At 39.0% G+C, this 17,057-nt stretch overlaps 1 protein-coding gene across 1 annotated transcript in view; it reads right to left on the reverse strand.

The window, feature by feature from the left end:
* The window catches only part of LOC150080627 (dual specificity tyrosine-phosphorylation-regulated kinase 1A-like), a 332,070-nt gene that overhangs the window by 119,109 nt on the left and 195,904 nt on the right, over nt 1-17,057 (reverse strand). The window contains exon 5 of the mRNA XM_090380761.1: nt 11,033-11,319. Within this exon, the coding sequence (XP_090236887.1) occupies nt 11,033-11,319 (287 nt within the window). The remainder of the gene's footprint in view (nt 1-11,032; nt 11,320-17,057) is intronic.

The raw sequence follows: 17,057 nt of genomic DNA on the forward strand, positions 1-17,057 counted from the left end.
TTTGGGCTTGGAGGTCAACGAGGAGAATGTAGTGGAGCTGGTGGAGGACCACAGACAAGAACTCAACACAGAACTTGCTGAGTTGCAACGTGAACAGATGAAAGTTATGCAGGAGGAGCACTCAGGAGAGGAGGAGGAAAAGGTGGTACATGTTTCAAGTGCTGAGATCAAAGAAATTTGTGGAGTGAAGTACAGGTTTTCATTGAGAAGCATCACCCTAACAAAACTGTGACCAACAGAGCAGTGGACATTTTAAATGACAATGTGATGTTCCATTTTCGGAAAATTATCCAACAAAGAAAAAGACAAATGTCTTTCTGTTTGTTGGATAATTCCCAGGATACAAACAAGAGGAAAAACACCAGAAATGCCCGACGTTATTATGGAATAGGACTCTCCTTCAAAGGAGTAGTCATCCTCCTCCTCTACCATCTCCGGCACCTCCATAGCGAGGTGGAAAGGAGCAGCAGTGCGTAGCACATGCTTCTTGATTAGATCCTGGTTCGAGCCCGTCACCACCAAATATGGAGGATGTGGAAAGGTCACAGGGAATGACCACCGCATATCCCGGGAGCAATATGGCCTTAGTTGCTAATGCTCCTAAAAAAAAAAAAAAAAAAACCCTCTACCATCTACCTATGCCAGCAACTATCAACCACGAAGGTAAAGTTATAATGTATATTTTATATTATATATTTTTGCCACACATAAATCCATAAAAAATTCAAAAAACAATATGTGGGGCGGGCAAACAGATTAATTGGATTTGCATTAATTTCAGTGGGAAAAATTGTTTCGGTTGGCAAATGGAGTCAAAGAACAAATTAAATTCATGACCCGAGGTACCACTGTATAAACTACAATGAAGTCACTAAAGGGGTTACGTAAGCCAATGGAGATTACGCGTCCACGGCAAAAAAATGTACAAAGAGTTCTTTACTCTTTACCATAAACCATATTGGTCCACTGGATATTACTGGCATAACTGCTGAAAACCATGTTCACTCAGGGTAGTGGAAAATGAAAAAGACCTGGAGGTAACTGGGCAGGGCTACTGGGCCAGCTCATGGAGTTCTGTCAATGATATACAGGAATTTAGAAAGCATGAACAAAGTGATCATAACATTGTAATATGGCAATGGTTAAGCTTTGGCTTCACTATTTCATACAGGTCTGCAAGTATTATTTTAGAATGTGAATATACTGGAATTGGTGCAGAGAACAGCAACAAGATTAGTCAGAGACAAAAAAGGGAAAAAAGACCAAGAAAGACCAGTCCTGCAAAGTGCAATGTCTGGAGACTAGCCATCTACAAATGTGACCTGATTTAAGTGTTTAAGCCCTTAAATGGCTTGAGTAAATTAAATTCTGATGGCATCCTAACTATCGCTCCAATTTCACATATAAGGGGACTAAATTAGAAAATAATAGTTTGTAAGATAGACATACAAAAATTTGCTTTCAGCTATGTAATTGATTATTGGAACAAATTTCCATCTAGTGTTGTGGAGGTGGGTAGTTGGGATAAATTTAAGGATGAATTGGCCAAATTAATTACAGTGAAACTTCCCTTTAACGGACAGCCATGGGGAACGAAAATGTGTCCGTTAGAGAGAAGTGTCCGCTAACAAGAAGTCTGAGGGAGTAAAAAAAAAAGAAAGAAAAATCGTTAAACGTTTAATGTAAAATTAAATTAAAATATATACAGATTTTGAACAATATTTTCGTAAATAATATACAATTACATACAGAAGAGATAAAGAAAAATCGTTAAACATTTAATGTAAAATAAAATTAAATTATATACAGATTTTGCACAATATTTTTGTGCTATGCATATTATGACTTTATCTTAAGAAAAATACATACAGTAATCACTTATTTTCTTCTGCACCTTCTTCCGACTGATAATTTTGTTTTTAACATTTGTTTGGAGTGAAGAAACCATCGAAAGTCCTTCAGTATCTTCTTCAGCGGCGAAAAACATTTTTAAACGATTGATTTGTATGAGCGCATCTTCTATTTTCATCAGTGGTTCGTCGTTAATATGTTCTTCGACAGAATGACCTCCTTCCATTTCTTCATCCTCATGAGGAACTTCTTGAAAAATATCGATGATAATGTCATTGATATCTAGAGCACCATCTTCTGTAGTGAGGTTCGAGTCTATATCTTTGTAGCCAGGGTCACTTGTAGCGGAAGTATCGTACATTATCAATAGATGTTGAAGTTCTTGTTCTTCTTGGTACGTACTCCACATTGCTGTTCACAACTTCAATTTTTGCGTTTCAGAAGCCAGACTTTACAAAACAGTTCACGACAGTTTGTTTTCTAATTGCGTTTACTGAAGAGGAAATCCATTGAATCGCATCTAGGATGCTGATTTTCTTTGCAAGGTCACTCGCACATGTTACATCGTTCATGTTTGCAATGAGATGTCTTAAAACACGTTTTCTGTAGTGAAGTTTAAAATTTTTTATTATCCCTTGATCCAAGGGCTGACACTCTGCAGTGGGTTTGGTGGCAGAAAAACGATTTGAATGTTGGACAATTCAATGTGCGGGTGAGATGCAGCATTATCCATGAAAAGAATAATTTTTCTGTTTTGACGAATCATGTTTTGGTTAAAGTCGCTCGTGATATCTCGTGTCATCCACGCTTTTTTATTAGACTTCAAGTCAACATTCAAAATATTCAACTTTATGCCCTTGAAACAATGAGGATTTTGTTGTTTTCCTATAACAAGAGGTCGTTCAAAGTCTCCCAGCATATTTGTACACAATAGTACAGTCAAGCATTCCTTAGAAATTTTTCCGCCCTGGCACTTTTCGTTTTTTAGACTCATTGTTTTTTCAAGAAGAGCTTTAAAAAACAACCCTGTTTCGTCACAGTTGTAAATATCCTTAGCTTCAAAATCATGACATAAATCTTCCAATTTGACGGTCCACTCTGTTACAACCCCAGTATCAACAGATCCACCTTCACCACTTACGGTTTTCCAAGAAATTTTATGCCGAGTTTTGAACTTGTCTAGTCATTCCACAGAAGCTTTGAACTCATTTACTCCCAGAGATTTCGCAACCTCCAAAGCCTTTTCCCTAATAATAGGCCCATTAATGGGAATTTTTTTAGCACGTGCGCGACAAAACCACTCATACGTAACATTGTCAGTTTGAAGTCCAACAGTTTTCGGGAATGATTTTTGAACCTGATCATTTCAGTGTTGCCAAAATTGTTCGAGCAGTTCATTTTTATTCTTTAGGATGTCGCTTACCTGCGTCTTCCCGATTTTGAATTTTGCAGTGAGATTGCGAACACTATTTTTTTGCCGATCATACGCATTAATGAGTTCGACTTTATCTTTTAAAGTTAAATGTTTACGAGAAGACATTGTGCACTTCACACGACACTGAACAAAACTGAAAACTGAAACTGAAAAGACGAAAGGCCAACCATATCCCCCCCCGCACACACCGAATTCATCAGAAGTTTTACACGTGCCTTAAAATTCTTGAAAAAGGGTTTAGAACCGCGACGTAAACCTTAATAAAATTCAGAGAATCGGAAATAGAAAATAGATTGAGGCAATATGTGGAAGAAAAGTTCTTAGAAAAAGGGCCGTGAGCTCTCCCGCAGTCCGTTATGGGGAGATCAAATAAAGTGCTAATCTGAACGAAACAGTGCAGATTGCCTGTCCGCGTCCGTTACAGAGAATGTCCGCTAGACAGAAGCTGCAAACACGTTAAAACCAATGGAGGTGAGTTGGGGGATTTGAAAATGTCCATTGTAGAGAGGTGTCCGTTAGGAGAAGTTTCACTGTATATTCTTTAGGGGATGGTCAGATGAGGCACGTAAGTATTTTTTTTTTTTTTTTTTGTGATGGGGCTGATTCTACATTAGCCTGCTTCTTTTGGTAATCTTCCACTGCTATAAGTAATACACACACTTAGTATCAAAATACTGATGCTATCAAGGCAATGTTAGGTGGGATGGAAAAGTGCTAGCTTGGTGGTTTTCACAGACTAATAGATTAACAGCAGCTGCATGCAGAGATGAAAGCAATTCTTGCACTGCTTCTATTGGAATGAGCAGCAGCCCGAAAAGCAAATCGCTGGGAATTTCAGGAACTGCTGGGAGTCATGAAACAAGTAAATACATGGGCTATGTTAGAGTAACTAAGAGTAAGAATAGGTGCATGTATACTTGCATGTACACCAATACTAGGAATATAGTAAATAAATTTGATTGATTTGATGTGCTGGTCAAGACATAAAAGGCAAATACAGTTGGGATATCAAAAACATGGTCTCACACAGATATTATCAATGCAGAATTGGAATTTGGGGAGTACAGTGTGTACAGAAAGGATAGACAGGACAGGAAGGAAAGAAGGGTTATGCTGTTAGTTAGGAAACACAAAATGTAAGGAAGTGCATCCATTTGACAATGATGGACAGTGCAATGTTGAGTCGGTTTGGAGTGACAACACCTGGGAAATCAAAAATGAGGGTAGGAGTTTATTTGTTATATGAACAATTATATAAAGAAATAGAGTGGGCTAGTAAATCAGAGTGTCTTATAATGGGGGATTTTAACTTCCCAGATATTGACTGGAACTTGTGGGCTGGTCACTCGCACGCTAGCAAGGCTTTTGTGGATTTATTGGAGGATTGTTTTATACAGCAGCATGTTAGAGAGGCAACCAGAGGGAGAAACACTTGATCTAATTATCAGCAGTGATTATTCATGCATTAAGAATTTACAGATAAAGGAACCACTAGGTGACAGTGATCACAGTGTACTGATGTCAGATTTACTTAAAGATGTAACTACCATCAGGGGTAAAGGAAAGGTTTTTTTGCTTTAGTAAAGGTGACTACTGTGGTCTCAGAGATTCCTTAAGTTCTATGCAGTGGGACCAACTGATGATGTTACCAACAGCATATTCAAAATGGAAAGCATTCAAGGAGGTAATCTTGGAAGCTACTAGGCTTTTTGTTCCAATTAAGATATACTGTTCTAGGCTTAGGCCCAAATGAATGTCAGATGAAAAAATGAGACTTGTTGCAGAGAAGAAAAATGCATGGAATTCATATAAATTACCATGTGCTAACAGAAGCCTATGGTAGATATAAGCTAGTCTGTAATCAAGTCACAAAGGAGGTTAGGCAAGTGAAGGCAGAGTATGAGAAATCTTTGGCAAGGGATGAAAAGAAAAACAGCAGAGATTTCTTTACTTATATAAACTCTAAAAGGAAAGGGACGAATCAGATTGGTTCACTTGATATCAATGGTTTGACTGGAGATGATCATTCTAAGATAGCTGCCAAACTAAATGAGTATTTTGCATCTAAATTTACACATGAGGTGTTATTCAAGGAGGAGGACAGATGTTTATCAAACTCTAACAGAGAGTTAAATGATTTTGTAATAACTGAGAGCAAAGTGGAGGAGAAATTGTTGAAGTTAAACATAAGAAAAGCACCTGGAGTGGATGGGATCTATGCAGTTATATTAAAGGAGGTGGCAAAGAAAGTAAGCAAGCCCTTAGCCATAATTATGAGAGCATCCTTGGACTCGGGGGAGGTCCCCACGGACTAGAGATGTGCAAATGTATCTCCAATTAATAAGGGGGGGGGGGGGGTCAAAGGGTGACATGAGTAATTACAGACCTGTTAGTTTGATTTCTGTTCCAGGGAAAATAATGGAGTCTCTGGTTAAAGAAGCATTACAGGATCATCTAGACAAGACTACAGTAATAATTCAGACACAGCATGGGTTCGGTAAGGGGAAGTTTGTTTGTTGTTTTGGTTTTTAGGAGCATTAGCAATTAAGGCCATATTGCTTCAGGGATATGTGGTGGTCATTCCCTGAAGCAATATGGTCACTCCTTTCCGCATCTTCCGTATTTGGTGGTCACGGGCTCGAACTCCAGTCTAATCAAGAAGTGTGTGCTACGCACTGCTGCTCCTGCCCACCTGGCTACGGAGGCGCCGGTAAGGGGAAGTCTTGTCTGATCAATTTGATTGGATACTACCCTGAGTATCATGTGGTCACAAAGGAACTGTATGCAAAAAATAATTTTTATATCATATTCTAGGATTTCAGGAAAGTTTTTGATACTGTTGCACATGGAAGACTACTGTACAAACTGGAGCAGTATGGCATCATTATTATTATTATCAGCCATATGGTGCAAGAAAGCCTGAGGCTTATGCTACACCAGCCAAAAAAAAATTTGAGTACCCTGAGAGAGAGAGAGAGAGGGGGGGGTAGGAGGGAATCACCAATTCAGGGCAAGTTGCTACAATGGATAAAAGGATGGGATTTGTAACACTGATTAGTTGTATATAATTTTGGGACAAAATACCACCTTATATAAAAAGAGAGATTTTTAAAGACAAATTTTAATTAGTAAATCCCTATACAGCTATGTAATAGTGCCACCACTGGAGAAAGGCATGGTGACCTACTTCAGTATTTTTCACTGGAAAACTTTATGCAAGGTATTGCACCAGCTGTTTCTATAAATACGGCATTGGAAGGGTATACACGGTTATTTAGTATCCTGTTTTGCAGAGGTGTAAGCATGCTCAATATGTTCAGCTGACACCAAGAAAAAAAGGCCCTTCCTGGGACAGAGCAACAGCTACTGTCCCAGGAAGGGCTTTCTACACATGCTATCGCTGATAAAATAGGCTGCCACCAGTCAACAGTATCCCGGGTGCTGAAATTAAAGCGTGAAACTGGTGATGTGAAGAGAAGACCTGGATCAGGCCGTAAGAAAATGACTATGCCTTCCCAAGATCGATATTTGAAACGGCTATGCCTTTGTAATTGCCATGCTAGTGCTCTTGATCTAAAACTGGACTTTGAGATGGCCTCTGGTGTTGAAACAAGCACACAAACTATCCAAAGATGGCTTTTGGAATGTAGTCTGCATGCCTATCGGTTGCCCAAGAAGAAGCCTTTGTTGACCCAACAAATGAGGAAACAGCGTCGACTTGCTTGAGCTAAAACGCATGTTTCATGGACAAAAGAGCAATGGGACACAGTCATCTTTTCTGACAAATCGAAATTCAACCTGCATGGCTTGGATGGGAAGTGATATGTCAGAAGATGAAAATTGGAAGCATACCATCCTGACTGCATAACACTGATTATAAAGTTCCCTGCCGGTCAGATGGTCTTGGGATGCATAATGTATCTCCAATTCATAAAGGGGGGGGGTCAAAGGGTGACATGAGTAATTACAGACCTGCTAGTTTGACTTCTGTTCCAGGGAAAATAATGGAGCAAAGGGGTAGGGAAAATTAAGTTTATTAACAGAATGGTGAATGCAGAAAGCTACATTGATATCTTGGAGGAGTGCCTGAAACTTATCAGGGATCACCACACAGACATCCAAAACTGCAATTTTTAACAGGATTCGGCATCTTGCCACACAGCAAAATTGGTAAATTTTATGCTATTTAGATTTAATGACAAGTTTGTCTTCTTGTCTCGCAAGGCTTAAAACATACACCAATGTTTTCCCTCATTTTTCTACCTTAAGGTTCAGTCATACTTCAGAAATGCTGGCAAAACAGTGTTTGACTAGCCCGGCAACAGTCAGATTCGAATCCTATTGAAAACTGCTGGTACATAATGTAGTCTAAATTTGCTCAGAAGAAGCCAACAAGTCAGTTTCAGCTGCAGGAGAGCATTGTAAGGGTGTGGTACCACGAAATTGGGCAACTGTATATCCTGAAGTTGATTAACTCTATGCCAGATCGTTGCAAGGCTGTAAATTGCAGCTCAAGGAGGAACAACAAAATATTTAGGACTTATTTTGCTGATTTACAGTAAATAATACTATTACGTTAACTTCTCATTTCAGTTTGTACACATAAATGCAATAAAATGTATGTTTGGTTGTCATGATTGCCATTTACATAATTTCTCATATTTCCATTAATTAAGCATTTTACCCTTTGGGAAGATATTTATGGCAATTAGGTATATCAGGTGGAGTCTTTTTATTGGATTTCATTTGCAGAGATATACACCGATGAGTCAAAACATTATGACCAGCGAGTCGTTATGCAAATCAAAGAAACTGCAGGTGAACTAAGGTGCGTGTCGGGACATGGTATAAAAAACACATGATACTAAGCTCCGTTAATCAGTGTTACTCTTGTTCTTCATATGGGAAAGGCAGAGGACTTAAGCGAGTTTGACAAAAGCCAAATAGTAATGGCCAGACGACTGAGTCAGAGCATATTAGTACTTTATATTAGTATATTAGTCAGAGCATATATAGGATATTAGTACTAATACTAATACTAATATCCAAAACGGCATGGTTGGTGGGATGCTCACGGTCAGCCGTGGTTAGCACCTACAGAAAGCAGTCCGAGGAGGGGAAACCCACAAACTGCCAGCAAGGTGTTGGAAAACCACGGCTCATCGATGTTCGAGGTGAGCGAAGGGTCTCCTGGATGGTACGTGGCAACAGAAGGGCAACTGTGGTGCAACTCGGCTGTAATTAGAATACTGGTGACGGGAGTAATGTGTCACAACACACGATACATCGACCCCTGCTTAAAATGGGGCTGCATAGCTGCAGGCCGATCCGAGTGCCCATGCTAACCATGGTTCACCAGCAACAGCGCCTACAATGAGCACTCAAGCATCAAAATTGGACCTTGAGTGATTGGAAGAAGGTCATCTGGTCTGATGAATCATGTTTCCTATTGCACCATGTGGACAGCTGAGTACATGTGCGTCGTTTACCTGGTGAAGTGATGCCACCTGGATGCATCGTGGGACGAAAACAAGACGGTGGCAGTGGTGTCATGCCTTTGGCGATGCCCTGGGTCCAGTCATCCATGTGACGGGCACTCTGATGTCTACCTAAACATCAGTGCTGACCAGGTACAACCTTTCATGGCAACGGTCTGCCCCTCTGGCGGTGCTGTCTTTCAGCAAGATAATGTGCCAAGCCACCATGCCCGGATTGTTCGAGACTGGTTCGTGGAACATGAGAAAGACTTCCTGGTATTGCCCTAGCCTCCAAATTCCCCAGACATCAATCCCATCGAGCATCTGTGGTTTGTGTGTTTGTGTTGGAACAGCAACTCCGGTCTGTGGCATCTCAATCACAGACCTTACAGGAGTTAAAGAATCTGCTGGTTATGTGTTGGTACCAGATACCACAAGACACATTTAGAAATCTTGTAGTGTCCATGCCTCACCAGGTACGAGCTGTTTTGGCTGCAAGTGAAGGACCAACATCATATTAGGTAGGTGGTCATAATGTTTTGGTTCATCGGTGTATATCCCATCTAACAAATGCATTTAGAACATTTCTGCAACCCACAATGCAGCACAAAACACATTATTTGCAAAATTCACAAGTGATGCAGGCTTTTTTTGTCCGCCACTGTGTGTGTGTGTGTGTGTGTGTGTGTGTGTGTGTGTGTGTGTGTGTGTGTGTGTGTGTGTGTGTGTGTGTGTGTGTGTGTGTGTGTGTGTGTGTGTGTGTTTTATTATATATAAAATAGAACCTAAAATTATGTTTTGTATGAGTATTAGCCATACGTGCAAGGAAGCCTGCCTTTTGACTACTGTAGCAAAATAAAATAAAAGTAATAAAAAATAAATAATAAAATAAAATCGAACAAACCACCTCTCTTACTCCCTCTTTACCTAACCAAAACTGAATTTTCTCAAGCTGTCAACCTCTACCACATATGGAGGCAATATTTTTGAGGAAAAAACAGAATTTCTTTCCAACAAAAAAAAAAAAAAAAAAAACCACCATAATAAAACAAATACAATTCAAAGTAACTTATTTCAAAAGTAATTCATGTGGGAAATTCAAAATAACATTTTCTTTTGTAGAAAAACAGCATTAAGAAAAATAATAATAATTTCATTGGGTGGGTGTATTAATTAGAAAAACACAGTATATTATTAATTTGAAGTTTGAAAATATTCTGTGTTATGTGATGATGGGTATCGGTAGGATGCCTGAAACATCACTTTAAATGTACAGCAGTTTGGGCTATAAGCTTAATAGATTATATTATTAATTTTATGTGGTATAAGATTGGTTATTAATTATAGTAATTAAGCTTCATGGAAAACAACCATGTAACATCCTTCCCTAACTATATTCTGCATTCTTAAACTATTTTGGGAAATCTTAAAAGTTTTCAAAATGATAGAATAGTTCCATCATAATGTGGGGTGACAACTACAAGAATCAAATATGGCACCCTGAAAATAAGAAATATCCTCATATGATTCTCTATGTTAGCTTTTATTTTCTTTTTCTGCCACTTTTACTCTTTGGTGAAATCAATAATGTTCATGCTAATATATTTTATACTGAATTACATGGTTCATTAATTTATTCGCTAGGAGTGGGGGAGATACAGCTGGATTGCAGCCATGGTTTCATACATTTATTAATATTGTCCTTCAGATTTCATACAATTGGACCAGTTCTGTAAGATTTTGTAAGTGTCACTTTCTGCCCGTTGATGTATGTGAGCATTTAAACACAAGACAGTATTCTTTTTTAAATCAAAAAACCTAAACATTTAAGTTAATTAAACATCTATTTGATAAATAATTTCTTAATGCATCAATAGCTTATATTTGAACTTCCTACATTCCCACTCAATTCGTATATTTCAAACTGGTCATAAAAGAATAAAGTCAGATCTGGATTTAAAAGTTACTATTCTTATAAAATAACTCCAATTCATTTTAAATATTACATTAAAATGATATTAAATTATATATTTACATTTTATCATAATAAATAAATTACTCTCCTAAAGCATAATGAAATGTTAATGATACTGCACTTACCATGAGAAGTGTAAGTATATATTTTCATATAAATTAATGTGATGTATATATAAGATAAAGCCATAGACCTATTTTCTAAGAAAATCCAATTTAACTGTATCCAATCATGAAACAGATAAACAACACTTTCTAATCCCAAATAGGACTACTTCCAACAAATAAGACTTACTCTTTGGCCAAGCTGACATGAGCTCCCAAAATCCACTACTTTAATAGCACTTCTCTTTGGATTACACAACAGGATGTTTTCGGGTTTTAAGTCACAGTGAATAATGTTTAGATCAGGACCAGAAAGGAACATAAGCGCAGCACACATTTGTTGTGCAAACTTTCGGGTTAGATTGAGAGAAACACCACGAAAATTTGTATTACGAAGAAGGTCATATAAATTATAAGAGAGCAGCTCAAATACTAAACAAAGATGGTTCCTCCACATAAAATGATTCTTCAATTTTACTGAAAAAAACAATTACAAAACCAATTTTAGACACTGTCACTGTTTAGAAATTACTAAAGATAATTAATCAAGATAATATCAGTTAACGAAATACTTTAGGATGAATATTTGTTATGCACATAAAAAATGGCCATCAAAATTAAAAATAATGGAAATAGAAAATTAATACAAAATAATAATCTCTGATGAAATTGTCTCTGATGTGCAAATGGTTTGTGGAGCATGGTATTGGGAGGGAGAAAGACTAAGTGAAGGATAGGTAAAAAAAGATGGCTATAAAGCAAAATGTAGGAGAGATAAGAGAGGAAGGGTAAAGAAGTCCTTTGGTCCTTGAGGTTGTCACAGACATTCTCTCAGATATGTGAGACAAGCTGTACTTACTACCTGGGAGTCTAAAACGCTGATGGAACTGATATTCGGGTGACACTCAAGTCAAGTGGACCCAATTTCGGCGAAGTCTGGATGGTCTACGACAGCCAAATTCTCTGCTTGCACCTTCACGATGGTGGGACTGTTAGTAATCCTGGGTATAACCTCCATGCACAAGTACATGGTGGGTGACCTCCCAGGTGTGAACCAATGTAAGCAGGGGTGGAGGTGTGGCGCCCACACCACATGGAGGAATGCTGTCCCTCTATGTTACTAGGCAGTACTAGGTGGTAGATGACTCTCATCAACCGGTGCAATACCACCACTTTTCTTATTGGAGGCTTGAAGTGGTGGAACCCATGTTTAGTCTCTAGAGCTAAATTCCAGTCAACCCTTCCCTATCTCTTCCATCATGCAGTATGATTGATAACTTTTGAGGTTGTGATGAACATCGTGGCGAGATCCAATATTCCTTACATTTCGAGGGTAGAGCTCTAAAACGGTGTTCGCAGGCCAGCCGCTAGTTAGTACACCTGACCGAATCTATTGGTAACTCTCTAGGAGGTTTCTGAATCAGCTAGTGTATAATCTTGCTACCTCTACTCTGCCAGATAGTGACTGGAGGGAGTCCAAGTAGTGTGAATGCGGGGAGCATTGTCGAGGCCATGTTATGTCAAGGACCTGGGTATATTCTTGCCATGTGTATGCCATATCCAAAAATTTCATTACTTCACACAGCATGTCCCCCTCCTCTTTTTCTTACTATTGAATACACCATGAATTGTCAAACTAATAGAGCAAGCTTATCTGCGAAAAGATCTAAACATCCCAAGCACTTCCTAATTCATTTCACAAATAACTGAGATTCTGACAGAATCTCAGTTATCAGTTGATTCAAGTACTGCGCATCTCAGATGCCCAAATTATTTGCTGTACAATTCCTTTCGCCTCAAAGGTGGTACTTGTGCATATGTCCATTCTGATATTCCCTGTCAGAGACTTGGCAATTTGGAATCTCCTCTCTTTGATCTTCTCTGGCTTAAAATCTCTCTTACTCATTGTGCCAAATTCATCCACTAGTCCAACTTTCCTAACAGTGAGGTAATTTTCCTTGGTGATTTTAATGTTCACAACTCCAGCTGGCTTCCGTTTTCTAGTCACACCAACCCAGCTGGTCGAGATGCTGGGCCTTTTGCAATTACTAATTACTCGTGCACAGATTGTTCATTTACCTACAAGAATACCGAACAATCCTAATCATACAGCCAACATGCTTGATCTTTTTCTCACAAACAACCCTTCTCAGTACACAGTCGAAGTGAGAGGTCCTTTCGGCACTTCAGATCACAACTTGGTGATTGTCTCTTCTCAAATGGAGCCTTCATCTCATGGCTGTTCCCAACCTCATATTGTTTGGCATTACAAGAATGCAAAATGGGTTGACCTGCGAGCTTTCTTTTCTTCTTTTCCTTGGTCGGATTACTGTTTCAAAACTTCTGATGTCAACATTTGCTCAGATCGTGTCAGTGAAATTATTCTTGCAGGAATGGAATCCTTTATCCCACACTCCACTTTAAAATCTCATCCTTTATCTAAAACTTGGTTTTCCAATAAATGTGCTAAGGCTGTTCAAGAGAAGAATGTTGCATATCGTAATTGACTTGTTTCTAATTCTTCAGTTTCATTTTCTACCTACACCAAAGCTCGCAACAATTGTAAAGCAGTTATTGATCAGTCCAAACTAGAGTTTGAACAGGCTAAGATTAGAGAACTTGCTTCTTGCCCTAATGGTAGCCAAGCATTCTGGTCTCTTGCCAAAGCTACTGGCTGCAACTTTTGCCCATCTCTGCACCCACCTCTGTCCAAACCAGATGGTTCTGTTGTCACTTCAGCCAAGGATAAAGCTGACCTGCTAGCATACCATTTTTCTTTCAACTCATGTATTAATGATCTTGGTAAAACACCTCCCACCATTCCCAAAATGCTCCATTCAATGCCTCATGTGGTCATCCGTCAAAAGGATGTCAGAAGGATTTTGACGAATCTTGATGCTAAGAAAGCATCGGGACCTTGATGCTCCAGGTCCCGATGGTATTTCTCCACTTGTTCTCAAAACCTGTGCTCCTGAACTTACTCCTATTCTTTGCTGCCTTTTTTCTTATTCCAAAGGTGTTTTTCCTTCTGTTTGGAAATTTGCTCATATCCAGCCAGTTCTCAAAAGGGGTGACAAATCCCTCCCATCACAATTACTTCTACTCTTTCTAAAGTAATGGAGAAATCAATTAACCGCCAACTCTTAAACTACCTAGAAACCTTCCATCTGATCAACGATTGCCAGTATGGATTCTGTTAGTGTCGATCCACTGGTGATATTCTGGCTTATGTTACCCATTTATGGACTAATTCAATGGAAAGGTTTGGTGAAACACAAGTAGTTGCTCTTGACATATCAAAGCCTTTCGATCGTGTTTGGCATAAAGGTCTTCTAAACAAGCTTCCATCTTATGGTTTGCCAACTGTTTTTAGTAATTGGTTATCCAATTCTCTCTCTGATCGTTCACCAAGGGTGATGGTAGATGGCTCTCTGTCTTCTAACTTCTCCACTAATGCCGGTGTCCCCAAAGGTTCGGTTCTTTCCCCCCACTCTTTTCCTCTTGTATATTAATGACCTTCTTCCATTGACTGGAAATCCTATCCATAGTTTTGCCGATGATAGCAGATTGCATTCATCTTTCCATTTTGAGAAACCTTGCCCTGCTCAATCAGCTTCAACTTCTCGAAAATCTGCTACCAATTCCTTAAATGCCGATCTTGAGGTAATTCTCCAGTGGAGCAAAGACAACTTAGTTGATTTCAACTCTTCTAAAACTCAGTCTTGTCTTATATCTCGCAAAAAGGATTCTTCTACTCCTATACTTATCTTAGTAACACTCCGATTTCTAGGCAAAATGATATATCTCTTTTGGGGATTACCCTGACTTCTAATCTCTCTTGGCACAAGCACATTACAAATATTGCTTCCTCTGCATCTAAAAAACTTGGTTTTCTCTTTTGCTCTCGGCATTACTACTACCTGCTCACTCTCTATAAATTGCAAATCCGTCCTGCCATGGAATATTGTTCCCACATCTGGGGTGGTGCCCCCAAAATCTCTCTCAGGCTTCTTGATTCCATTCACACGTGCCGCCACCTACCAACATCCATTTACTGTCCAACTTCAAACTTACAGAACCAACTTTTCATCTTTCTTGTTTATTCATTCAACTGCCGTTTTCTGGAACAACTTTCCTTCATACATATTTCCTGAAAATTACAGTCTACAGAAGTTCAAGTTCAATGTCAACAAATATCTTCTTTCGTCTTCTCAACGTCCAACCCAAGCACGGTACTAAGTACTATAGGTTCTAATACCTGTCGTGTTTGGGTGGGGTTTACATAAAAAAAAAAAAAAAAGAAGTTGGAAAACCTTCATGTCCCTCATAAAACTAATAGAATTGAAAGTGGAAGAAAATATAAAATATGGCAGACAGTGTAAGAATGGTAATGTGCATCACAATATTATTTTTACAACCACATCAAGCTATGCAATGCCATAGCCCTTAACTGCAAGGACAAGCAGTTATACTCAGGGCTCCCTGAGTACTTCATTTGCTTATTTTCCACTTTTACAATGTCAGATATCTTTCATACATTCTTGCACTTTCAACTCTTAGTTTTTTTTGGGGGGAGGGGGGTAAAGGTTTTCCAACTGCTTTCTCTACCCCATTTTTCTTACCTTGCCTACTTTTTACTTTATAGTCCCCCCTTTTATATATACCCTTCAGATAAAGTCTGTTGCCCCCTCTCAATGCCATACTTAACAAACCATTTGCACTTTACCTACTTCCATCTGAGTACAATACATTTCTATTAACACAGTAGCAGGGCTACAGGACTTTACTTTTAGGCTGGCAATGGTTTATAAGAAATCACTGGCTAAGAGCAATAACCGAAGAGAAGCGTACCAACTGTGTGGTACTACTTTCAGGGAAGTGGAAAGTGAAAAAGACCTGGGGGTAATTGTGCAGTCAAATATGAAGTTTGCTGAACAGTGCAGACGGGCTGTCAGGGCAGGTCATGGAGTCTTGTCAATGATATATAGGAATTTTGCTAGCAGGAACAGGGAGGTGACTATCCCATTATACAAGGCAATGGTTAGGACACACCTAGAGTACTGTGTACAGGTCTGGAGGTCTTATTTTAGGAAGGATGTAGAGTTGCTAGAACGAGTACAAAGAAGGGCAACAAGATTGGTGAGGGAACAAAGGGGTTCTCTTACCAAGAAATGCAGCTTAAGTACTGCAAACTGCAGCGCCTAGAGAGAGTAGGCATTTGCGAGGTAATCTGATTGAGGTGTATAAGGCCTTGAATGGGTTGAGCCAGCTGAATGCTGATGAGATTCTTCGTCTTGCTCAGACTAAGAATCTGAGGGAGCGCAGTTTCAAAATGAGGAAAGATAGTTGTAGAATAGATGTGTGGAAATTTGCCTTTAGCCAGCAAGTAGTTGATCGGCGGAACAGGCTTCCATCTTTTGTTGTGGAAGCTAATAGCCTAAATAAATTTAAGGTTGAAATGGGAGGGTTTTTTTTTTTTTTTTTTTTTTGGCTGATGCTGCATAAGCTTGCTTTCTTGCATCATATGCCTCTACTAATGTTAATGCTAATATATATGAGAATACAATGAAGACAACAAATCAGACTGGACCCTTGTGCAAGGGATATGGGAAAGTCTTGAATAAATGATCTAATATTGCTATTCAACTGAAAAGAATAGCAATTGCTATTTAACTTTTACAGACAAAAGACCCCCCCCCCCATAGCAACACAAGTAAAGCTGAATATAAAATTAACAATTTTAATTTTCTGAAATCACAGAAAACTGCTTATAAGACAAACTTTCATCACTTAAAGCAAGTAAAGCTCCTGGAATTAATGGCTTTTTTTTCCTTTTTTTTTTTTGGTAATTGTTGGCGCATCGGCTTCTGTGGCCATAGTGCACCTCCCAAGGTTTTTGCAGTACTTTGATCCAAGCCCGAGGCGGGATTCGAACCCGCGACCTTTGGGTTGCCAGGCAGGCACTTTACCCACCTGGCTAGCCCAGTCGGCGGAATTAATGGCACATACCCAGTAATTTAGAGGGACACAGCAGGAGAGTACACTGAATTATTAAGATTAATTATGTGGGCATCATGGGCTCAATAGAGATTCCTTTGGATTGGAGAAATTCAAAAGTATCACTAATACAAAGGATACTAGGAAAGTTTTGCAATACAGCTTTGTTTATTTAATTTTTTCAAAGTAATTTCCTCTACATTCAATACACCTCTCCA

Source organism: Mastigoproctus giganteus, chromosome 9 (genome assembly GCF_048544385.1).
Source record: "Mastigoproctus giganteus isolate SK-2022 chromosome 9, ASM4854438v1, whole genome shotgun sequence".
NCBI classification, from domain to species: Eukaryota; Metazoa; Arthropoda; class Arachnida; order Uropygi; family Thelyphonidae; genus Mastigoproctus; species Mastigoproctus giganteus.